The sequence below is a fragment of the Carassius gibelio genome, chromosome A16 (assembly GCF_023724105.1).
Source record: "Carassius gibelio isolate Cgi1373 ecotype wild population from Czech Republic chromosome A16, carGib1.2-hapl.c, whole genome shotgun sequence".
NCBI lineage: Eukaryota > Metazoa > Chordata > Actinopteri > Cypriniformes > Cyprinidae > Carassius > Carassius gibelio.
In genome coordinates, this window is record NC_068386.1 from 26,526,395 (window position 1) to 26,551,791 (window position 25,397).

At 39.4% G+C, this 25,397-nt stretch overlaps 1 protein-coding gene across 2 annotated transcripts; it reads left to right on the plus strand.

The window, feature by feature from the left end:
* LOC128030111 (lysophosphatidylcholine acyltransferase 1) lies at window positions 1-24,347 on the plus strand. 2 transcript variants are annotated; one of them, XR_008187817.1, is made up of 15 exons: window positions 64-423; window positions 11,849-11,988; window positions 13,877-14,091; window positions 16,562-16,674; window positions 17,350-17,410; window positions 17,894-17,952; window positions 18,108-18,142; window positions 18,231-18,285; window positions 18,381-18,463; window positions 18,941-19,066; window positions 19,825-19,978; window positions 20,061-20,159; window positions 20,232-20,373; window positions 21,158-23,733; window positions 23,776-24,347. XR_008187817.1 is itself a non-coding variant. In XM_052617610.1 (14 exons), the coding sequence occupies exons 1-14, from the start codon at window positions 310-312 to the stop codon at window positions 21,304-21,306; spliced, it is 1,545 nt and encodes a 514-aa protein (XP_052473570.1). In that variant the 5' UTR covers window positions 1-309; the 3' UTR covers window positions 21,307-24,347. The 2 variants fall into 2 exon arrangements, 1 of the variants encoding a protein (XP_052473570.1); XM_052617610.1 differs by having other exon boundaries at window positions 1-423; window positions 21,158-24,347.
* Window positions 24,348-25,397: the final 1,050 nt, after the last annotated feature.

The window sequence follows — 25,397 nt, forward strand, 5'->3', positions numbered from 1 at the left end:
CCAGGTATGAACATGTGGTGGCGGTATGTGCCAGCGGTGCGGAATACGTCAATAATTCCAAAGAAGAAGAAGAAGGAGCGGCCCCGCGCATGCGCACCGCCGGCAGGACTGTGCCCCTCCAGGACATCCAGCAGGACCGACTGCTGCCACTGCGCGCACGAGAACAGAAGACAGCGTCTAATACATGATCCGCCTTATCCCTCATCCCTTCTCGAGCTCCGGGACTGACAGATAATAACGCGCTCGAGCGGAATCTAGAGACGATACAGCGGCGCTCTGGTGGCTTTGGTTGACCGGGGTTCGTCGAAGATGAGGCTGATGGAGAGCACACACGCGGATGGAGAGGGGAAGCGCGAGCTGCCTCCACCGTTCAGGAACCCGTTCGTGCACGACCTGCGATTCACGACAGCGCAGAAACTACAGGTACGTGTGTGTTTGCTGCTGTGAGCCGTGAGATGCTCCTCTCAAGCTGTTCGAGTCAGAGTTTCCTTCCTGTGCTACATGTTGCACTCGGTCTGGAAGAGCCTATCAGGATCGAGGAGTCCGGCGCGAGCCGCTGCGACAGAAACACGCTTCAGCACGAGCCTCTCAACGGCCACCACTCCTGATAGTGTCTGTCTGTCTCTCTGTCTGTCTATCTGTCTATCTATCTATCTGCCTGTCTGTCTATCTGTCTCTCTCTCTGTCTCTCTGTCTGACTCTCTGTCTGTCTGACTGTCTGTCTGTCTGTCTGTCTGTCTATCTGTCTATCTATCTATCTGCCTGTCTATTTGTCTGTCTATCTATCTATCTGTCTATTATTCTCTCTGTCTATCGTTCTGTCAATTTGTCTGCATTCGGTCTGGCTGTTTGTCATTTTGTCTCTCATTTTATTTATCTGTCTATCCTTTAGATTTTTTTGTTTTGTCTGCCCATTCATTCTGTCTGTCCTTCTCTCTGTTTGTAGTTCTGTCTGTTGCTCATTAATTCTGCTTTTTTGTTTGTTCTGTCTGTCTTGTTAATTGTGTCTGTTATTCTGTTCATCTCTCCGTCTGTTGTTAGGTTAAGATGAATCACTTGTGATTGTTGTACGTATCTCATCAGTTAAGCTGGTTCTGTGATCAGTAGTAAATCTCCAGCACCTGTTCTCAGATGGAGCACGAAACCACGATCATATTTTGTGCAAAACAAATGCAGCTTGTGAGAGATCCAGGGCTCTGTGTAGTTAATGCTGCTCCATCTGAGAACACATACTGGAGATTTACTACTGATCACAGAACCAGCTTAACTGACGAGATGGGCGTTAATTATCATATTCAGCACCTGCTGTAGGGATTTCCTGGGTTTCTTCTGCGGGGTGTATTTGGAGTTTCTCTGGCCTTCAGATGGAGATTTAAGATATGCATGACAGTCGCAGCTTCTGCCTAATCACGATTTATCGCCTTTGCAATTTTAATGCAGCACTATATGTCTGTTTGTCTGTCTGTCAGTCGTTTTATTCTTGTCAGTCGTTCTGTTATTCTAGCTGTCTGTTTGGCTGTCTGATGTTTTATTCTATCTGTCTATCTTGTTTGGGTAATGTATCATGTATACAGCTCGACTATCTAGCGCTGTGTCTGTTGTCTGATGAGCGGTGCATGTGTGGTTTCTGCTCGACTGATAAGCAGCTCTGCAGGTGAAGATGAGCCCATGTGTGTTCCTGTAGGCCTCTAGAAATAAACTTGTAGTTACAGTTTTCCAAGAAAAGTCTGAAACTGCATGTCAGAATGTTTCTGTGGTGCATTTTTTTCTAATTAAATGCACAGTTTTTCATGAGCCGTATCTGTATTCTTTGATAAAAATTCATAATTTTTTTTTTTTTTTTTTTTTTACAAAATGAGATTTAAGACCAATTATAAATGAAAAGGTTTCCTTTTATAATTGCTTGGACAAAATGATGTACATTTCTTCATGAAATTGAAATTTGTAGAATAACAACTACATTTTAATGGGGGCGGGGCATGGTCATAATGTATATAATAAAATAATAAATAAAAGATTGTTATGAAAATAAAAAAAATTAAATCTGACATGAAAATGTGTCTATGAAAACATAAACACATGATTAGGACAGGTTATATAATGATTATGATGAAGCAATGTTATTAATAAAGGAGCAAGAAATATCTGCCTGAGGTGAAGAGTATACCAATAAATGGAAGCTAATTCTATGACACATCCTATGATAAATCAGATAACTGAGATACATATCAGACGTAACATTACAACATGTATCAGCACAATAGGATGCTAAGTTATGCATCAGATGGAGAGAGAGAGAGAGAGAGAGAGAGAGAGAGAGAGAGAGAGAGAGAGAGACAGAGAGAGAGAGCGAGAGAGAGAGAGAGACAGAGAGAGAGCGAGAGAGAGAGAGAGAGAGAGAGAGAGAGAGAGAGAGAGAGACAGAGAGAGAGAGCGAGAGAGAGAGAGAGAGAGAGAGAGAGAGAGAGAGATAGAGAGAGAGAGAGCGAGAGAGAGAGAGAGAGAGAGAGAGAGAGAGCTCCCGCTGATGCGTTTTCTTGACAGCGCGCTGAAAGATGGGCAAGGACAGATTTTACTATAGATTCCTATAAAGTTCTCATTGTAAATATATGGCAGATTTGTGCTATATTTTCATCTACGTTATTAAGTGTAATAGTTGTAATTAAGTTTTATTTTTAAGTTAAGTTTTATTTTCCATAAACCACCTGCACGTTTTCGAAGCCATATGAATTGAATTATGCCCACAAATATGACGGAAAAAAAGCTCGGCTGCATTATTATAACATCAATAATAAAATATCAATAATAATAGAAAAATAAAACATTTAAGAGCAATATTATCTGGCATTGGTTATATGAGCATGAAACAAATCACTGATATGTCACTGTCGTTTTTTTAATGTATTTTAATATTTAATTAATATTTTGTATTCAATTTGCACTTTCTGATCAACCAAAATATTATTTAAATATAATTTAACAGCATGGAAATCACTGATTAAATAATTGAATAAGATGTAAAATATATTTAAGATAAAAACTATGACAAACAAATAATTTTTATTTTCGTCATCTCTATGAATATGATATAATTAGGCTACAAATATATCCAGTGCATTTTTATTTTATAAAGACCATTTCATTATTTGTCTGTGATTTAAAAATTAATACACAAAGATACTTTTTTATTTTTTTGCTACTTATTCAACGGCATTTTTTGTAACAAAACATGGTCTTCCAGTATAACTTTAGTAGCATATTTGATCCTGCGGTGAAACGTAGTTTTTAAAAGATAAAGAAAAAAGTTCACCAAGTTTAACCAAACAACTATTGTAAGGTATAAAACAGAGACCAAATAGCCTAGATATTTTAACTATGGCTAAAGCTCAAAACTGAAATAATAATATTATATTTAAAAAAATGGATATTAGGCTATATTTACCGCGACCGGTTTCTATTCAAAAAGATAAATCGGTCTACGTGCTCAGGTGAGAGCCGAGTGCGCAGTCTGTTCACATTTAGTGGAATAAATTCGCTCCGCTGGAACAGATGTTGCAGGAACAGACAGGTACCACTGGACAAGTAAACCTGCTCTGTCCCTGAAACTAATGGGCAGCAAATCTTTCACCACCATTTCAGCGAACAGCTTTGTCGTCTTCTCGGTTCTGCATGCGTTGCATTTAGGTCTTACGGCAAGTGATTCAATGGTCGTCTGAGTTGCCCCTCTGTTATCGCCAGATATTTTATCTACAAATTTTAGATGATAGCGGATTGTATTTGTTGTAGATTTGTGTGACAGCTTGGCGCTGCACAGCTTACCCTGAACTGAACTGTTTTTTCATCGTTCTTCTCAAAGGGAAACCAGCCATCACTACGTGACTTTGAGGCCATGATTATCTGTCGTCTTACGTCTTTTGAGGCATCAAGTGGGAAGCTAACCAATTAGAGACCAGGGCGCCGCCCAACGTGCTGCCATAACCAATAATAATAATAATAATAATTTCGATCATCGTTTACGTGATCGATCATCGCTGTCGCGGTCGAGTACTCGAGTACTCGATCACTGTTGCACATCCCTAGCACATGCCATGGTCTGAATTGACCTCTCCAGGCTTCTTTAGCATCACGATGTTGAAAACGTTGCTTCTGAAAGCTTTTAGTCTTCAGCTCTCTAATTAACAGACAGATCCTGAAGCCTCAGTAATGAGCCATTGAAGACAACAGTTCCTTGTTGAGCTGGCTGTCTGTTTCATGCTTGGTTTTCTTGGTCAGTAAGTTTAACACTGTATTTTTAACGTGACATTAATATCAAAAGAACTTCTGTGGCAGGAGCTCTTTTATTCTCATCAAGCGCAGGCTCTGGACTTGTGCAGTTTATTCTGCTTGTGCAGTTTCACAGGAATAAACTCACGTTCACTGCTTTCATAGTCTGTTTTTGCAAGGGCTGCTTTAAAACAGACACCGAGACTAGTTATGGCTCCAGTGTCTGAAGTCTTGTTCATCGTGTCTGTGTTGGACAGATCCGGGTTTCCCACACATTGATTTATTTCTGGCCGGCCAACACAATATCAAAACTGACCACCACACAGAGATTTTCCAAAGGGCTTTGAGTTCATTGAATGAACGTGAACACTGCACATTTCACAATCAAAAACCAGTGCGGGTGTTTTTATATCACTGTATTTTAGAATGAAATTGACTATTTAGAAAATTGTTATTTATTTTCATTTCATTTTGCATGTAATGATTGATAAATCAGCGTTTGTGAGCTCAGCTCTATCTCTGCTGCTCTTAAAGCGCCTCCTGCTGGCAGGAAATGAATCTGCATGTATATGTATATATGGGGGCGGGGGGGTGTAAGGCTGTGGGAAACACTGCTGACCTTTGACCCCATCATTCATTCAGAGACAGCTCAGTCCTAGCACATCCATTTATAAGCACAGATTCACATGTTTTCAGACGTCTTCTCTTACATTGCTCTAAACACTCATGCAGTCCTGGTTAGAACAGAGCTGGCTGGAGTCTTGCACATTGCAGTGGGTTTGTGAGTGTCGAGGTTGTATCTTGCAGCTGTGTGAGGATGAAGTTTGTCATCTAGTTCCACACTGACTGTTTCCTGTGCTTGTGGCTGTGTGTTAATGATCATCTTTAGCTTCCTTGTCATGCCTAACGCTCAGTCCTTCAGTCAGTGAGATGATTCAGATTGTGATGTACTCATGACCAGTGTGTTCCAGTCTTAAAATGAGGCTAGCAACAGGTTGCCTGTTGTCTTCTTGTTAAGTCAGATGTTTTCAGCTTGTGAACTGAACCTGAGGTCACAGAGACTCCAGATGAACTCCAGGACGGCCGGAAGCAGAGTAGACCTGGAGTTCATCTGGAGTCTCTTCTGCAGAGTGAAGGAAGACACTCTGTAAATGCTAACTTTTTGAGTTTCTCTCTTGGCTGCATTACATCACAACTGTTTCGAAACGTTTTGAAATTTCAGTGGTTTGCTCACTGTACACGAGGCGTGAAATGTTGGATGAAAATATAAAATGTATGCATTTAACAGACACCTTTATCCAAAGCGACTTACAGTGCATTCAAGCGAATATTTTATTATGTATTTTTTGCTTGCATTTGTTACCGGTATATGTGTTCCCTGGGTATTGAACCCACAACCTTTTGCACTGCTAACAAAATGCTCTACCACTGAGCCAGAGGAACACGATAGTAAATACTGAATCGTGAGTGGGGGTTTTTATGAATATATATTTAGTTTATAAGTGCAGCGCTGCTTTGTTTACAGCGGTAACCGAGGAAACGCTGTATCTGCTGCTCCATGAGCGCCTCCTGCTGTCAGAGAGTGGATCTGCGTCTCTTTCTGTCCGTCTGCTGTTTCTGTTTCATGGGATTCTCTTATGTAGCATAGTTACACAAAGCTAAGGTCAGACCATGCTGTTTTTGCTTTAAATTGTGAAATTACACAATATAATGTCAATCAAAAACTTCTCATGCTGCATTTAACATGTTGGTTTGGATATTGATTAAAACGCATTCTGATTCATATAAAGGCAATCAAAACAACGTGATACAGATTTTTGGTCAAACTGCCCAGGACTAGTGCATCAATGTTTTTGAGTTAATACTTTTATGATGTTCAAAATATTAAAAACTCGATTTATTTTTTTTCTTATTGCTTTAAATTGAAATCTACCTATTTATTAAAAGATAATAATGAATTAAAACAGCACATTCTATACTGAAGTATGACTGAAAGCACATGATTGTTGTTCACCGTTTTCATGCGACTCCCCTGCAGTAACACACTTTCAAGACTTTAACATTTTCACTTTTCTAACTGACCCACTTCTAAAAACAGATGTCTTTGTAAAGAAATATGTAGTTTTGGAGACGCTGACGTGAAGCGGACACTTTTCTGCTCCTCAAACACATAAAACATCAGCCTTCATAGAGTTTCTTGATTTAAGCAGACACTGCACTTGTTCAAACAGACAGTTCTTTATTTACGCTTGCATTGCAAACAAGCAGAGACCGTCTCAAAAATATGTGTGTGCGTAACTTCATTCAGCGCTCTCAGATGCAGCACAATAGAAGACACCACGCTGGCTCACCCTCATGTGTGGATTTCTTGTGGACACAAAATAAGATATTTTGAATTTCAGTTGGGTCCGAACAATAACGAAGCCCACCGCGTTTCACTGTGAGAACAAAATGATGTGTTTTGTGCTGATTTGTCATTGTTGTTGAAGTGCTCTTGAATATGAGGAGTGTCTTGCTCTCCTTCTGTAACTCTAGTCAGCAATCACAGCAGTATTTAGACCTCGGTGAAACTGTTTGTGTCCTTCACCTGATCATGAAACTCCATCAGCAGAGCTGGTAGATGGATCGTAATCTGTTACTGATGCCAAATCACACGACAGAAGCTGTAGTTAGTAACGTAATCCATTACATTACTCATTTTAGTTAATATAATCAGCTGATTTTAGATTACTTTTGACCAAACTTGTGTATCCCAGTGATTTAAATAGGATAATCTGGAACCATATTGATCTAAAATGCTAAGAAAATATATTAAATTAATTGATATTGACAGAATGAGTGCATTAAACATTACATTATGTCAAGGTTTCCCAGACTGGGGTTTGTGAAGGAACTGCAGGGGGTTGTAAATTAAATTAAAAGTAAATAATTAAATTTAAAAAGAAAATTAATAATAAAAAATATTTACTAAAAAGACATTTTGATTTGGTTACCTGCATGTCATGTGACCATTAACAGATTAATCAGAGAACCTTGAACATGTAAATGTGTTTCTTAATAACATTATAATAGGGGTACTTCAGGTCAATATATTAGGTATAATATAATTTTAATGTTTAAAAGAAGAAAAGCCTTCCAAAAACATAGTAATTCATGACAAAAAAAAATAATAATAATAAATGTTAATCAGTAGTTGAAATGCTGAGGAAACACACATTAAAACTGAAGGGATTTCTGTCAATCCAGTGCTATTATTAAAATTTAGTTAAAAAAGTTCTCATAATACAGTATAATCTGAATAATTTGTAATATATAATTATTCATGGTATTTAGAAGTGCCCATAATAACAATATTGTGCATATTCGTTACCGTGACACATCGCATTACTGAATACCGGCACAAGTCTAATTATTATTATTAGTATAATTATTGTTTATAGCCTATGTTTTTTGCTCACATTTTTTGTACAATTTTTGATAATTTTCGAATGCCAAACATTTGGTGCATTTCTTACTTCCCCTCCTCGTTTACAAATCTGAAGTAAGCCCTTACATCTGATTTAAACACAGAAGGGGCTTTCCAGATAACTTTCAAGGATGCCATCATCTTTATTTGAATAACTTACTGCATGCTGAAGGTGACCCAGCTGATCTCACCAGAAAAAAAAAAAAAAACACCATCTAGTGCAGTGGTTTTCAACCTGTGGTCCGCGGCCCCCAATTATTTTCTGTTCATTTCCAGTCCATTCTAGGGCTGTGCGATTAAAAGAAAACGTCCTAAAATCACGATTTGAGCGTGCGCATATGCCTAACTCCAGGTTCACACACTGTCTGTGATGCGCCTTTTTTCTGAGCCAATGTTGACGGATCAGAGCGTTCTCACTGCGGTAAAAGGCTAGAAATAAAAACGTGCGAAAATAATTCATGTCTAACACATGAGCATAGAGTGAATTTGTTAGTGAACAGGATGCAGTTTAAGTGAGAGGAGACACGTTTTAAGTGTGCACACTCTCTCCTCGAAAAGCAGTGTGTATCTGAGCAAGCACGACCGGTGCTTGCGACCAGCAAAGGAAATCTGCTGCGAACAGATAGATTTGCACTCGTGCATTATTTTAATGTGCTTTCGCGTTATATTTATGCGCTCTCACTGCTGACCGCATACACATACTGTATACTCACTGCAAACACCTGAGGCACCGCTACAATTAATGAGCTCTATGAACAATGCATGGCAAAAAAGAAAAAAAAGTCCCTACAGGATGTTACAACTTTTTGATTAAGCTCTGATTGGTTTTCTTTTGGAAATATGTTTAAAATTAATCCTGAATGCATTTATGACTGTAAAAGCACAATTGCAAAATTGATCAAAAAAATCGCGATAGTTTTTTTTTTTTTTTTTTTTTCATATCGCACAGCCCTAGTTTATTCAATAAATACAGTTTAAAATCTAGCTTCTGAATACTAAGTTATTAACCCAACAATAGCGGGGTCAGTTAATTTTTTTGAAGTGGGCCGCGCAAACATATGTGTTTGGTTGTGTGGGCCGCGAGTTGAAAAAGTTTGGGAACCACTGATCTAGTGGATTGTCAAGAAATTTGTTTTATTTTTCTACCAAATAGTATACTAAAAAGATCGATACTTGGCGTCCGTGTCCATGTGTTTTTCCCCCACCCCTAGTAATTTGTGGTCAACCGATATATCGGCAAGGCCAACATATCAGCCGATTTCTGGCATTTTTCAAATATTGGCATCGGCCGGCGTGTTCGAGGTGGGACTTTTATTTTGGCTGCGCTGAGAACACATTGCCTGAACACACGGTGCTCACACTCTCGCTCTTATTACTGTTGTTGTTAACAGTTCTGTCTAAATACGGATAGATAGTCTGTTTAATGATCAGAGAATGGTTTAACAAAGGAATTAATGTATACAGACAGTATTATAACGATTGCTTTTAATAACAGAAAGGCAAACATTATAATACTTTCTCGTTTACTGTCAGCACTAAGTAAATACGCATTTATATGATTTAAACAAATCTTTGAATGACTGATGAACAATAAATCTCACAAACCTTGCAAACTTAGTTGAATCCAGCCGTGAGATCTTGTGAAGTGTGTGTCAGCATGATCACGTGTTCTCTGTGTAATGATGGGTCCGTGTGAATTAAATGCTTTAAACTTTAAACTCATGATTTAAAATGATGCTGCACTTTATGCATTTGTCCACTGTCATATTTATGTAATTTTACTGTGTGCCGTATGTAAAATGAGTGTTACCCCTGGCTTTGTTTGAAAAATATTATTCCCAATGCACAAACTTCCCAGAATACTGAGTGCTGATGGTTACAGTGTTCACTTCTTTTTTTTAATTATATATTATTTTACACATTTGTAAAAAGATCACACATTTACACACGTTTATTTTAAACATTTAATTTTTTAATCCACTGTCAAATGATTTCAAGTGTATTAAATATGAAAAAAAAAAAAAATATATATACATATATATATTTACATGTTTACATTGGCTATCGGCTCCCTGATTTCCAAGATATCGGCATCGGCTGTCAGAAAAACCAATATCAGTCGACCACTACTAGTAATCAGTAAAAAGTAACTGTAGTCTGAATTAGAGTATTTTAAAAAGAAACATACGAGTACTTTAGTTTCTCCCATTCATTGGAATAAAAGTGAAAGTTTTTAGTATTTTTGAGTTTTAATCATTTATTTCCTAACTAAAGGAGATTCCAGTGTTACAGTAATGCAGAAGTTATATCATGTTGCTGTAATATCCAGCTTGATCAGTGCGGTTTGACACAAGAGTTGTAAGGTGAGTGAATGGCTTCACCAAGCAGCTCACGGCTGGTCGGCAAATTGGTTTTTGTGAGATTTTGAGCAGGAATCTGTATTTTTAGTGCCTCTTTTTGCTGATATGGGATTTGGCAGCCTGTTGGTCTAATCCACTCAATTAAAGCAGCTCGGTGGAAAGCATGAAGGCCTCCTGAATGTCTTCCAGCGCTGGTAATTGGTCACTTTGAAAGATATCGGTGTGCAGATGCAGTGGAGTGCTGATAAGAGCAAGGCAAATATTGACTGCTGATATCTGGTGTCTCCGCTGCGCTGATAAGAGCTGCTTCTGTTTGATAACCACGGGTTCAGGGCCCATAGAGCTTGTGTTTGTGCGTGAGTGATCTGTTGAATGCGTCCTGTATCACAGCTCATCTTAGAGGTGTCTAGGGGGTCTACCAAATTGGCATCAGATGAAGTCACGATCAGGCTGATGTTATTGCCTGTGCTGCTGGATCGGCTCGACATCGACACAAAAGTGAGATCCGGGCTAAACATGAGGAAAATCAGCCAATTCCTATATATATTTTTTTTTTAATCATGCATAGGCCTGTCACGATAACACATTTTGCTGGTCGATAAATTGTCCAAGAAATGATCGCGATAAACGATAATATCTTCATTCTAAGACCAGTTTCAAATAATATAAATGAAAATGGCAGAAAGTGAAAGTGACGAAAGTGAAAAAGTGAAAAAGAATAATAACGCAGGTACACCTTTTCAAAGATAAATAAACTTATTTTACTTTATGGCAGATTCAGAGCAAGAAATACCAACAGGTTGACTTTGTGTGGCTTAAAATTAATACATTTTGTATGTTATATTATGTTTATATGCCAGTTAGGGATGCTCATATTGACCGGTTAACCGTTAACCGAAAGTAAACATGTTGACCGATGAAGGGGCCGTTCACATATCACATCTTTTTTTTGTGCTCAAGTTTGTTATTTCAAATGCAATATGTGCTGCTCATAATGGAAGAGACGTGCTCATGTTTTCCAGGCAAGACCGCATCGCATCTAGTTTAAAACATCTCCACTGTTCACAATGACACAAGCGCACCAGGTCATGTGACGAGCCAACTCAATCAGCTTCCTTCAGGGTGAAAATACCCGTTGTGTGTGAGAAATGGGGTGCACCCAAACACAAGCAAACACACGCCTACTGACATATTAAGCTGAGCAAGCCAAAATAAGCGATCGAAAAGTAGGCCCAGTTCGACAGAAAGGGCAACGAAGTTACTTGCAAAATATGCTACACTGTATTAAAATAAAGCAGTAGTGTAAGTACAATGCTGTATCACACAAGCAAACTTCCCAAAGCTGCCCACTCTAGCGAGACGTTATCTCTTTATTCTAGTGTCTGAAACAGGACACATCCCATTTTTTATTAATTTTAAAATGTTTATTTTTCCCCCTAAAATCCACCTATGATGTTATGAAGTTGTTCCATAAGTCATAATTTATTTTTGAATGATTATTTTCCGTCCTCACGATGAACCGTAGGCCAGTGGCACGAGGGTTAACCCTGGACTGCTGGAAACTAACCTAGAGTTTGTCAAGACTGCTGAGAGGAAGAGCTGAGCTCTGAAAGTGATAGTGTAATGAGCTCTGATCTGTCAGTTTGACCCTCGTGAGCTCTGAACAGGAAACATGCACCTCTCTGATCTGCAGAAACGCTTCATTTTAAAGCTTTGTGTGTGTGTGTGTGTGTGTGTGTGTGTGTGGTTCTCTCTGCAGATCGGTTTGATGACGTTGACGCTCTTCCCCATCCGGCTCTTCATAGCGGCGTTCATGATGCTGCTGGCCTGGCCGTTTGCCTTCATCGCTTCGGTGGGCCGCTCCGAGACGGCGGTGGAGCCGCAGTGCTTCTGGAGAAAGTAAAGAGCTGCTCTGCTTCACTTCAGCTGACAGAAACACTGAAGCTTTATTACTCGCTCAGATTCCTTCACTCATCTGGCTGTAGTGTTTGTAGTCTGTCTGTGGTGAAATTGACTTCAGATCCTCTATTTCATAAATCAGGAAGTTGCTGAAAGATCCGATGTTCAGCACGAGAGCAACACAAGCACAGCTAGACCGCTTCTGTCTTGCCACACCATGCACCTGGAAGAAAAGAGATCTAAATGAGTCCCACTTAAAGGGGTGGTGAACTGCCTTTTTTTTTTTTAGCTCCATTTATAATGTTATCAAGATTTTTACATCAAAAAACATAATTATTCAGAAGTAATAGGCTATTTTCTGTCCTGTTTTGACCCGCTCATCAGCACGCTCTGTTTGAACAGGTGTACTCAGAAGTAAACACACGCTGCTGTGATTGGCTGACAGTTGTGTGTGATTGACAGCGTACATCCTTCACAGATGGACGCATAAATACTGTTCACATCAAACCATCTGTAATAACAGACAGAGCAATATTGATCATATGATAAAAACAGTTCCTCACACTTGTGTTGCGACATTACTGTCAGATCCAATATAGTCACACCTCATCGTCTTTCAGTTTTAATCTTTCTGAAAATCCTGTCTTGAATTGTGCCTGTAAACGAATCCACAGTGAAATGAAGTGATCAAAGGACCGAGTTCTTACTGACATGGTCTGGATCCTTATAAAAAATAAAGTCCAATGTTTCCTAATGTTGGGATCAGAAGGAAGGCATCTTGTTGGGTTTGGAGCATCTTTATCGCCGTTTTCTGTGTGGACCTTCCTTTAGCACATCTCATTATTTACACTACAGGCGTGAACCGGTGGGCGGAGTTAAACAGGCAGTGATGCAGAGTTGGTGGGCGGAGCTAAACAGTCTTTGATGCAGAACTGGTGGGCGGAGCTAAACAGGCAGTGCTGTAGAACCAGTGGGCGGAGCTAAACGTGCAGTGATGCAGAACCGCTGGGCGGAGCTAAACAGGCAGTGATGTAGGACTGGTGGGTGGAGCTAAACAGGCAGTGAGGTACAACCCGTGGGCGGAGCTAAAAAGACAGTGATGTAGAACCGGTGGGCGGAGCTAAACAGGCAGTGATGTAGAACCGGTGGGCGGAGCTAAACGTTCAGTGATGTAGAACCAGTGGGTGGAGCTAAATGTGCAGTGATGCAGAATCGGTGGGCGGAGCTAAACGTGCAGTGATGCAGAACCGGTGGGCGGAGCTAAACGTGCAGTGATGCAGAAGCAGGCATGGCAAGATCTCCTGCGGAGGCGGGGTTTACCCCATTATTATGTCATAGAGTGGTTTATTCCACAGCCTGTCATTTTTTCAGATAGTCTTCAATTTAGGCTGATTTTAGCCTAACCAGAAAATGTTGTGTTCTGAAACTTACAGGATGTTTTTATAGTACAATGACCTCTTAAAAGGTTGAGGGATTTTTAAATTCTCAGTTCATGACCCCTTTAAACTTTAAATCATTTGGGTGTGGGTTTGCTCTGTCAGCATCAGCAAACATTAATTCTCCCACATCAGTATTTAAACATGTTAGAGTCACACATTTCTGCTGAAATATTAGTATTATGCTATGGTTCAAAAGTTTGGGGTCAGTAAGACCAGCTCACCAAAGCTGCATGCATGGAGTCATTTTTCAGCTTTGTTTACACTGATTTAGAAACACTTTTACTTCACAAACTCACCCTGATCGTTCTAGGAGTAGCTCTTTCCAGAGAGAGCTGTTCAGGTGTGTGTTGTCTGTATGCTGCGGCTCATTGCTGTGCTTCAGAAAGCAGTGATCAGATGAGGCCAGGGCTGTGCTCTGTCTGACGGTGGATGTGCTGGCTCTTCTGCAGGCTGGTGGACGTGGTGCTCAGGACCATCATGCGGGTCATGTGGTTCGCCGGAGGTTTCCACTGGATCAGAATTAAGGGCAGACAGGCTCTGCCCGCCGAAGCACCCATCCTCACCCTCGGCCCACACTCGTCCTACTTCGACGCCATTCCTGTCACCATGACCATGGCTTCGATCGTGATGAAAGCGGAGAGTAAAGACATCCCGGTGTGGGGCAGTAAGTCCTCTGTTCTGCTCATTCATCCTCTTCATCACTGATATCTTCATCATAGCTCGAGTTCATTCACCTTTCCTCATTTTGAAAATGTTGCTGATTTATAAAAAACATTAGATATAGGCTGATTGTGTTTTAAGGACGCTTTTCTGCTCATCAGTGCTGCTTTTATTTAATTTATAAATATAGGATACGCAATATTTGTTCAAATGTAATTTATTGCTGTGATCAAAGCTGCATTTTCAGCATCATTATCAGTGTTGAAAAGAGTTGTGCTGCTCAATATATTTGTGGACGGCGTTTCTGCAGCTCCTTAAAGTCTCAAAAAGTCTTACATTTTAGTTGTATCAAATATAAGGTCATAAAAAGTCTTATGTTACACGAAAGTCTTAATAATGATTTCTAAATGTTTTAAATTTTGATACGGCTTAATGTGACAATTAAAGATCACAAGGCTGTGATTTCACTGAATAAGAATGAACACTACACAGAGTCACCAGTGAAACCGCTGTATTTCTGCTGTTCCCACAGCGCCACCTGCTGGCAGAGAATGATAGTGTGTTCAGTCAATCTTCTGCTGTTTTTGTTCAGACCAATGTGAAATCCACCCGTGTTTTTATGCTTCAAACATGCAGCTTTATAAATGTGAACTGATGGATTGATAAGAATATAATGCATTATAAAAACTTAAACCATTAAGTAAAATATATTTATGTGTTTTTTAATTTATATAATAATTGGTTGATGATAATTGTTTAAATTAATATAATAATTTGTTTGGCTAATCTATTTTCTTAAAAATCTATTTTCTTTATCATTTTATTAAACTTTGTTTTTGTGAATACCTGTGTCTGAACTGTCATTTTTCAGTTTAATATGTAGACCTATTAAGACACAGACACTGACACCATCCCATTCACACGGTGTTAATTTGATCTGTGCAGCTCTTAAAAAGTCTTACATTGGAGCTTTAAAACCCTGCAGACAGCCTTTGTGGAAACTGTGATGCATTTTATTTTCCAGGATTCACAGAAGAATACAAAGTTCAGAGGAACAGCATTTATTTGAAATGAAGGTGTCAGGAAGACAGTAGTAGCGTATTATTAGCTTTGCTCAAACAGCTGTGGTGCGTCTGGTTTCAGGGTTTATCCGTCTGACAGGCAGCAGCTGCTCACGTGATCATTTAGACGATGGATGCCGCAGACAGCAGGTTAACTACGGTTTAGATGTGTTCTTCACGATGCACCATTGAGACTGATCACGGATGAGCGCTGGTTTTGTGGCCAGGTGATTAGATGAAGCTGGTTAGTGCTAATTTAGTCTCTTAATCCCTTGATAGTGCAGATGTCCGTCTGTCTCTGCTCTCCACTCGCAGTGATCTCGGTCATCGCCGGCTGAAGATGATGAAGATGATGATGATGAGTTCAGCAGCTGTAGGGAAGTGAAAGAGGACGATCTGAGTGATTCTGTGACGTCTCAATACACAGCGAATCAGAGCAAACAGAGAAAAGCAAACAAAAGCTTCATTAAATAGAGCAAACGTCACGAATATGGGCATATTTCACATCATTGCCTTTTTATATACCTCACAGAGCAGTAAGATTTGTAATGTTTTTTTAAACCAATGTCTAATGCTCACCAAAGCTGCATTTATTTGGTGAAAAATAGATCAAATTATATATGTTGTTACTATTTTAAATCATCTGTTTTCTGTGTGAATCTGTGTTAAAGTGTAATGTATTTCTGTGATGCTCCGCTGTATTTTCAGCATCATTCCTCCAGTCTTCAGTGTCACATGATCTTCAGAAATCAGAATAATATGATGATTTACTGCTCAAGAAACATTTCTGATTATTATCAATGTTGCACACAGATATAACACATACATTTTATTTTTCAGGGTTCACAGATGAATAGAAAGTCCAAAAGAACAGCATTTAATTGAAATAGAAATATTTAGCAACATTATAAAGGTCTTTGCTGTCACTTTTGATCAATTTAATGCGACCGTGATTAATAAAAGCATTCATTTATTTAGACCGTACTGACCACAAAATGTTAGTGTAATAATAAGTTAAGGTAAAGTTATAATGCAAGAAAATTAATCGTTTTTTTTTCTTCTCTATTTTAATGTGTTAAGACGGTTTAATCATGTAATTCCACACTGCTCTATACGCTTATATAAAAATGTTAATTTATTTTTTGAATGTAGTGAATTAAATAATCATCCAAAAACAATGTCTTTGAGGTGAACAATCTTAATGTTCTTTATGTAAATGTAACTGATTTCGGTGTATGATGTGACCGAGAGGGATTGACCCTATAGCAGGAGACCCAGATCTGTTCCTCACAGATAATTCGTGATATATCGTGTCATTGACTCCTGCAGTCGAGCGGCTCAGTGTGTTCTGGAGAGCAGAAGAAGCTCGTCACCTTTAGGAGAGCGCTCTGAACCCTGTGTGTGTCTCCTCAGCTCTCATCAAATACATCCGGCCCGTGTTCGTGTCGCGCTCGGACCAGGACTCCAGACGGAGGACGGTGGAGGAGATCAAGAGAAGAGCGGGCTCCGGAGGACAGTGGCCACAGGTACAGGTCTTTCTGAAACCCTGTACATCAGCTTGCAGAGATACTCTACTCATTATCAGTTCTTTATCAAATTGAAAGGTTGGTCTTCACAATCTGGGGAATTTTAAAAAAAAAAACAATCCAGAATGAACCAGTCAGATTCAGTAATAAGACTGATGCTCAAGCATTGATTTCCCTCTAAAATGATGTCACTTCCTGCAGAGTAAAGGAGTAAGGAAGTGACTCGTGTTATACAAACAGGATGGAGTGATAGTAAAGACACAGGACGATACTTATAACACTGTTCCCAAGAAATCATGTCACGTTTGAAACATTGTTCATGATTACATTAATAAAGAAACCCCTGTAATATCTGCAATAAAGTGTTAGTTTCTTTCTGTGACATGAACATTCAGACAAATCAGAGCGGTGAAATGATTTCAGATTCACCTGACTGATGATATACAGGTTTGATATTTTCTCCATTTGTCAAAGTCATATATATGGTAGGTGTTTTATCATGCAGGGTCAAATTATAAAAAGGTGGCTTTTTTCACAGTTCAGACTTGTTTTTTTTTAAAGTTCAGAAGAAATAGCATCTGCACTTCTGATTGTGTTTTTCGCCACTTTAAGAAAAAAACAATCTCATGTGTGTTTGCTGAAGTGATGCCTGATCAGAAACTGTGTGTTTTCCAGATCATGATCTTTCCTGAAGGGACGTGCACCAACAGATCCTGCCTGATCACATTCAAACCAGGTGTGTGTGAGTTTACTAGTGACTTGCTAATCAAGTTAGCAACATGCTATTATCATGCTAATCGTGGTAGCATCATGCTAGTAGCTTGCTGAACAATGCTAGAAACATGCTAATGATGTGCTAATTCTGCTAGCATCATAATCATGCTACCAACATGCCAGTAGCATGCTAATCGTGCTAAAAACATGTTAGCAACATGCTAGTCATGCTAAAAACAGCCTAGCAGCCCCCCCAGGTAGCCTATTAATGTGTCTGTTTTCTAACTGTATAGCCTCGAACACATTCAAACTGAAAACTTTCAGATTGTAAGCTTTTAAAACTACTTTTAAAAGAGTTGGTGTAGGGTGATAGAAAATACAGCTTGTACAGTATAAAACCATCACGCTTATGGAGAATCAGTGTGTGTGTGTGTGTGTGCTGCCTAATGGACAAAACTACATTTCTGAAGCAGATTACAAGCTGTGTGTGTATGTGTGTGTTCAGGAGCGTTCATTCCTGCGGTTCCTGTACAGCCGGTTGTGATCCGCTACCCAAACAAACTGGTGAGATCCTTACACACAAACCCTGAAGACTGTGCTTGATCTCCTGAGATCTGATTTGATTGGGTGTCCAGGGTGTCATGTGTAGTTGATCCAGTAATGAGAAGTGTGTGTCGTGCAGAGCTGCTCGGGGCTTGATGCTGTGCTTCTGGTTGCAGGACACCATCACGTGGACGTGGCAGGGTCCCGGAGCGTAAGTGCCTCATCTCTCACTGCTGTAGTCTCGATGAACATCAGAGCAAGGAACGCTCACACACCAGTGTCGCTCTGCTCTTTTGCAGGTTTAAGATCCTGTGGTTGACTCTCTGTCAGCTTCACAATGAGTTCGAGATCGAGGTGAGTGTGTGTCCTCTCTGACGTGTTTGTGTTGTGTTCTGGAGATATAACTGATCTTCTGAAGAGTCTTCAGTGTGCTTCTCTCTTTCTCTCAGTATCTGCCCGTTTACTCGCCCTCAGAGGAGGAGAAGAAGAACCCGGCACTCTTCGCTCACAACGTGCGCCGCTTGATGGCAAAGTAAGACCTCAGTCTCTGTCTGTATTTGACAAAATATGTACAGAAAGATGTTTAAATATTAGTTTGATTAGCTGCTGTTGTGTGTTTAGTTACTGTGACCTGTCCATAAAAAAGAAAAACTCCAAATCACTGTATCATGTACAGCATTGTTATTATTATCGGTTTATTTTTAGTATTTAAGTTTTTAAATTACAAATTCAGCATAAGCAGAAAACCTTTTTTATATTTTATTTATCTGGTAACAGGCCTTTATTGATGAATCTCTAACCCTAACGAAACCTGTGAAGACAATATATCCTAAAAACTTAACATTTAGCATAAAGAACATTAGAAACTATTTTAATCCTCCTTCAGAGTAGATCAGAGATGGAAGTTGAGCAGTTCCTCTGATGACCGTATACACTGAACAGAGAATGAGCTGGACGAGCTGAGCTGAGCTGAGTCTGGGTGTCTGACGCTCATGTGTTGTGTCTGAAGGGCGCTGCAGGTCCCCGTCACAGATTACTCGTTCGAGGACTGTCAGCTGACCACGGCGCGGGGTCAGATCCGGCTGCCCGTCCACACGAGTCTGCTGGAGTTCGCCAAGCTGCTGCGCGCTCTGGGGTGAGTCTCGTCCTCGTCCTCGTCTCAGACGCCTCACACATCAGTCCTCTGAAGCTTGCACAGTCTGGATTTCTGGATTTTCCGTTTTTTCATTTAAGTGATTTTTACATCACATTTCTTTATCTCCATTTTTAATAGTTACATTTTAACAATCAAAAAACATGACTAATTAGTTGAAATAATGAAACGTTTAATTTAAAAGTATAACAAAAACTTTGTTTTTAGGGCCCTAGGAAATCAGTTTTATTTTTCCTCCCATTTTGATCTTATTATTATTTATTATTATTTTTTTTTATTATTATTATTATAAATTTTTCCATTTCCAATTCCATTGTTTTCTGTGTCAATAGTTAAATTAAATTAAAGTCATTAAAAAGCATGCCTAATTAATTGAAATAATAAAACTTGTACAATTTAACAACAATTTATTACAAGCTTAGGGCCACATGATCTATTTCATTTATTTATTTTCTTTCCCCCAACATTTGATTATGTATAACATTGTTTTTATTTCCTATTTTTCTGTTTCTGTTTTAATATTTTCTCTATTTATGATATAATACAAATGTATTATCAAAAATGGTTAAATGAAGGCATTAACACTTTAATATTTTTCAAACAAAGTGCTGTACATCACATGTTTACCGTTTACATCCAAGCATGAAAAGAACAATCCCATTTGACCAGGGTTGATTAGTTTGATGAGTGATGCTGAGTCTGGATGAGGTTTGTTCTGATCTGCTGGTGTTGGATCTCAGGCTGAAGCGTGTGAACTCGGAGGAGCTCCTGCAGGATTATGGGAAGCGTGCTCGTGAACGGCAGGGTCAGAGACTGAGTCTGGAGGATTTCTCCCAGTTCCTGGAGCTGCCGGTGTCAGACGAGCTCAGACGCATGTTCACACTCTTCCACGAGGTAAACTAGGACTCTGTTGCTTCATCATATCCCTTCCACACAGACGCATGTGTTTATCTGGGTCTGGTCTGTTTCTGAGCAGAACGAGGAGCACTCGATGGACGTCCGGGAGTTTGTGATCGCCTTCTCTGTGGTGTGTCGACCCGCACAAACACTGGACAGCATCAGGCTGGGCTTCCAGGTGTGTGTCAGGAGATATCTGTGACTGAGCGAGTGACGCTGGCTCTGAGACTGCTTTGTGTGATGTCTTCAGATGTTTGAGGCCGAGGAGGACGGGGCGATCACAGAGAAGCAGCTGATGTGCATCATGAGGACGCTGCTGGGGGTCGGAGAGCTGGAGGTCAGCCGTCTGTTCAGAGCCATCGATGAAGAGCACTCGGGCACCATCTGCTTCGGTAAGAGACCGCTCATGTTCCTGCGTCTGTGAGCTTCCTCCTGGAGCTCTAGTAATGGCACTGCTTCTGATTAACACCGTTTGACCTGGTGTGATTATTCTCTCGCTGTGAGTGAGTTAGATGTTGGTTTACACACGAGCAGCGCAGGATTCAGTGATGTTTCAGAACATCTTCACAAACTCAGAAGCTCCCTGCAGCCGTCCAGCAGAATAAACGTTTGATGGTGTGATGTTTAAAAATGAAGAAAGAAGGTTAATATTAGATAATCATTTGCCATAAATATGACTATTGCAATTTTACAGATAGAACGTAAAACGATGCACTTTCTTTCCATTCTTTACAGTGAAATATCACTATAGTAATACTTATTACTTTGTTTTTATTTAGTCATTTTTATCATTTTAATATTAATATATTAACTGAATTATTTGATTAAATAATATAAATTTAGTAATAAATAGTACTATTTATTTTGGTTTTTATTGTGCCACCTTACAAAAAAGTACAGCAAAACTGGATCGCATTTTAATTTACAATCACAACTTCTTATTTTATTACATTTGTTTAATTGGTGCATCACTTAAGGCCATCTAACGTTGCAGTGTTTGAGATCAGTGTGGTTGTGTTGGAGTCTCTGATGCTGAACTGAAGGTGCGTGCGTGCGTGTGTGTGTGTGTGTGTGTGTGTGTGTGTGTGTGCGTGCGTGCTACGTGTGTGTGTGTGTGTGTGTGTGTGTGTGTGGTCCTGCTCTGACTCTCGTTCCTCTGCCGTCTCCCGCTGACAGAGAGCTTCAGGGAGTTTGTGGATCAGCATCCAGACTTCGGCGAGCAGTTCCTCTACTCAGATAACGCAGACTTCGGCAGCTCCCCGTCCCACGCCGCCAACGGCTTCTGCGCTGACTTCAGCCCCAGAGAGCAGAAGAAACTCGTCTGATCCGTCCTGCTGCCCCAGACGTCTCCTCAACGCTTGCTGGTTTTCTCTTCTACTCAAGGGAATTTTGCTTTGCTTTTTTTTTTTGGGAAAACAAATACTTGGAAGCCAAGCACATCTTTTGTTTCTGGAGGGGTGATCTGTTTGTGTGACTGATACTGATCAACTGTGACGGGATGAAAATGATGCAAGTGAACTGAAAGTCCCAAGAGGTTTCCGGCGCTCTCTTTCAGTCCTCTCCCTCCTCGTCTCTCACGACTGTAGATGCCTTCATGAGTTCAGGAGTGAGTATGTGCATGGGCTGGATGCTGGAGTATTTGATCTGATCGTTGAGCGCCAGTGACAGATATCTGATCTCTGTCTCCTCCTGCTGGACGGACCGAGCGTCACATCTGAGGTGCAAACACGACTGGATCCAGAACCAGAACGTTTTTATTATATCTCCTGATTCCTTGATATTTCGTCTCTTCGCTCAGGGGAAAGCGGCTTACAGCTTTTGTTTTATTTCTTTTCTCATCCTTTTTTACACTCAGTTGCACATTCCTTAATTATGGACGTCCAATAATCATTTCATGATCACACCGAAATCAGCCATTTTTTTTATTTTTTTTTTACTTCAAATTCTGAAATAAACTGCTAGATTTTAGCATGTATATGGACCAAATAAAGGATAATGACTGTGGTTTAGCTAGAGAATCAGGAATCTGAACAATGTTATTCAGTAGATATAGTCGATAATAGAGCGTTTACCGTTTTGATAAACATATTGCTGTATTTTTCTATTTTTCACTTACAGAAGAAAGTGAAAAATTGACTTGGTTCAAGTCCAATAATTTGGCTGATAAATATGGCTCATTCTAAAATGATACATTTTGATCTGTGTTTTACATCCAGGAAAGTCTTCCTTCCTTCGTTTGAATCCCTCATGAATGATGTTGTGTGACAAATGGACGATATGTTTTCATTCGTTCTGCTTTCTCAAACGCTGAGTGAAGACATCTACTGCCTGCTGTGATAGAACACAAATAATTCAATTGTTTTTTATTGTATTATTTTTTTGATTGAAGTCGAGCAATATGCAGTTATTTTCTTAAAGTTTGGTCTTAAATTTGTTTTAACACAAAGATTTCAAAAGTTGTCCGTTTATTTTGCTTAAGATATTCTTATTGTTCATAACTTTTTCTAAGATTTTTTTTTTTTATGGTTGATGATCTGCGATGCGTTCTCACATGTTTGGCAAAGCAATATTTTATTGATGTCAGCACCTTTTTAAAATCGATTTCTGATATGTATTTTGAATATTCCGAGTGCTGGGCATTTTGTGAATTTTGATATACATAAAAGAATGTCTTCTCACTGCCATGACAGATCTGTGATCTAAAGTCTTCTTTTCAGATGGACCTGGTTAACTCGTTTGATTAGCTTCTGTCTTTCTACACTTTCTGTGATGTGTTCCTCGCTGATGCTGTTGTGTTTGTAATTATTATGGTTACAGTTTTTTATTTTTCTTCTCAAATCATGGAGTTCTTAAAGGTTATTGTTGGCCTTGAATGTCAGTGTAATTTTTGAGGAAAAGAGAATGTATTGACAATCCACACAATCAGTGTTTAAAGTGCGTCATATTTGAGTGATATAGTCTCAAACAGGAAGTGGTGAGTAGCAGATCTGGAGCCTGACTAACAGAGTCTCTGTTCTCATGACGGCTCTGGTCTCCAGCTCATCTCAAATTTAATGTGTATTTACATGTGCTGGCACTTTACATTTTTAAGCTTTGAGCTTTTGAATCCTCTGACAAATGTGATGTTTGCTGGTGTTATGTTCATGTGAATGTTTACATGTTACAGTGATCAGTTACTGTTTTACAGTGATCGGTTACTATGTTACATGTTTCAGTGATCGGTTACAGTGAACTGTCCCTGTGTTACATTGAACTGTTGCTGTGTTACATTGAACTGTTGCTGTGTTACATTGAACTGTTGCTGTGTTACAGTGATCAGTTACTATTTAACATACTACAATGATTGGTTACTGTGTTACATGTTACAGTGATCGGTTACTATGTTACGTTACATTGATTGGTTACTGTTACAGTGAACTGTTGCTGTGTTACAGTGATCGGTTACTATGTTACATGTTACAATGAACAGTTGCTGTGTTAGTGAACGATTACTGTATTACAGTGATCAGTTACCATGTTACGTTACAATGATTGGTTACTGTGTTACATGTTACAGTGACCAGTTACTATGTTAAATGTTACAGTGATCAGTTACAGTAAACTGTTGCTGTGTTACAGTGATCAGTTACTATGTTACATTACATTGATTGGTTACTGTGTTACAGTAAACTGTTGCTGTGTTACATTGGCCAGTTACTATGTTACATGTTACAGTGATCGATTACAGTGAACTGTCTCTGTTACATTGAACTGTTGCTCTGTTACAATTGTTGGTTACTATGTTACAATGGTAGGTTGCTGTGTTACAGTGATCGGTTACTGTGTTACATGTTACAGTGATCGATTACAGTGAACTGTCTCTGTGTTACATTGAGCTGTTGCTGTGTTACAGTGAACGGTTATTATTTTACTTGCTACAATAATCGGTTACTGTGTTACAGTGATTGGTTACTGTGTTACATGTCATCACTTTTGTCGTGAATTGAGGACCCAGCATCTCTCTGGTGTGTAATTTGATTATTTTTCAGTGTATGGTTTATTTTAAATACCTCACAGAAGACCTGCTCTCCTCTGTGTCTGTAAAGGTTCCTGTGTTTATATCTCTCTGGTTTCTGTGATGTGTGTCTAACGCTGAGCTGAAGACGAAAGACTGAACTCCTCCAGGTCATGGGTCTTTCTGAGGGCTCTCCTGACACTCGTCCGGCCGAAGTAGATGTTTTAGCTCGGTTTTCCATTTTGCCCTGACTTTTATTTTGTAATGTATTAAAAGAGTCCTTTTTACAAGATACCTGGGCTTGTCTGTTTTGCCTGCTATGAAATGATTTGTCATTCTGACACCTGAATTAAAAAGGGACACTTGAGCACATTGTCTCTGGCTCTGCTTGATTTCTGCAGTAACTCTGTGGCCCTCTAGAGGAGCGGAGGGGCTTCTCTGAAACACACGCGCCGCTGAGATCACATGAGCTTGTGTGGTAATGGGTTCAGATTGTCATATCAAAATGACAATAATGATAAAAGTTCCAGTTGAATTTGGTATTTCATAAGTATTATGTTGTATTTTCAGGATTTGTGCAGATTGTAAAAAGTCTTAATTTGCCCTTCTACAAAGTGAGGCTTCAAAAGGTCTCAAATCAGAACAGAAAGTCTTAAATTCACATGTGTGTGCCATTAAATGTATGCTCCCCTCACCCAATATAAATATCTAAACATCCTTACTTGAGATGTAAGTTGAAGGTATGAAGTCTTGTTTTCTGAGAAATTGAACAAAATGAAATCCATGCTTAAACCAAAAACAAATGTCAATGGGGAACAAATTTTCCCTTTGAATTAAAGGCAGGGTAGGTAAAAAAATTATAAACAACTTTCTTCCAAATTCGTTTAAACTTTCTATTTATATCAATGCATAATTAAAATGTAAGTACTCTGATAAAAAGAGTATAAAAATCGAGTGACTCTAGACCGTTTAATCTGTATTAAACACAGCTCATTATTTCCATTCGGGACGAAACATAGGATTGGCTTAGGCGACTGTCACTCTCTCGCAACCATGGCAACCACACTTTTGCCACACATGACCTGCCCACTTGCGCGCGTAGGTTTGATTTGAGGAATTCAAGAGGCAAGGATCCTAGGAATACCAAAACAATTGTAGAGGAACAGCAAGCAAAATTCACAGTACCGGCCTATGCAGTTAGTGAAGGCGAACCAGGCAAAAAAAGGAAGACAGTAACAGTACAAGAAAAGGCAATGAACAAAAAGTCTTTGGATAAACAAAGAAATAAAACGTGAGTTAATATCGGCGTGGCTTTCCAGCGATGCGAGAACTGAGGGAACTCAAGGGGCTGAAAAGTGACTCCTTGATTGCTTTATTTCTGCTGGACAGGTAAATCTTTATTTTTGTATTTTGATCATACAT

Excerpts from the sequence above, each read along its gene's own strand:
- LOC128030111 (XM_052617610.1), top strand. The coding sequence starts at position 310 with ATGAGGCTGATGGAGAGCACACACGCGGATGGAGAGGGGAAGCGCGAG. Across the intron at positions 18,143-18,230 it reads ACGTGGCAGGGTCCCGGAGC|GTTTAAGATCCTGTGGTTGA; the intron begins GTAAGTGCCTCA and ends GCTCTTTTGCAG. Across the intron at positions 19,979-20,060 it reads TGTTCACACTCTTCCACGAG|AACGAGGAGCACTCGATGGA; the intron begins GTAAACTAGGAC and ends GTTTCTGAGCAG.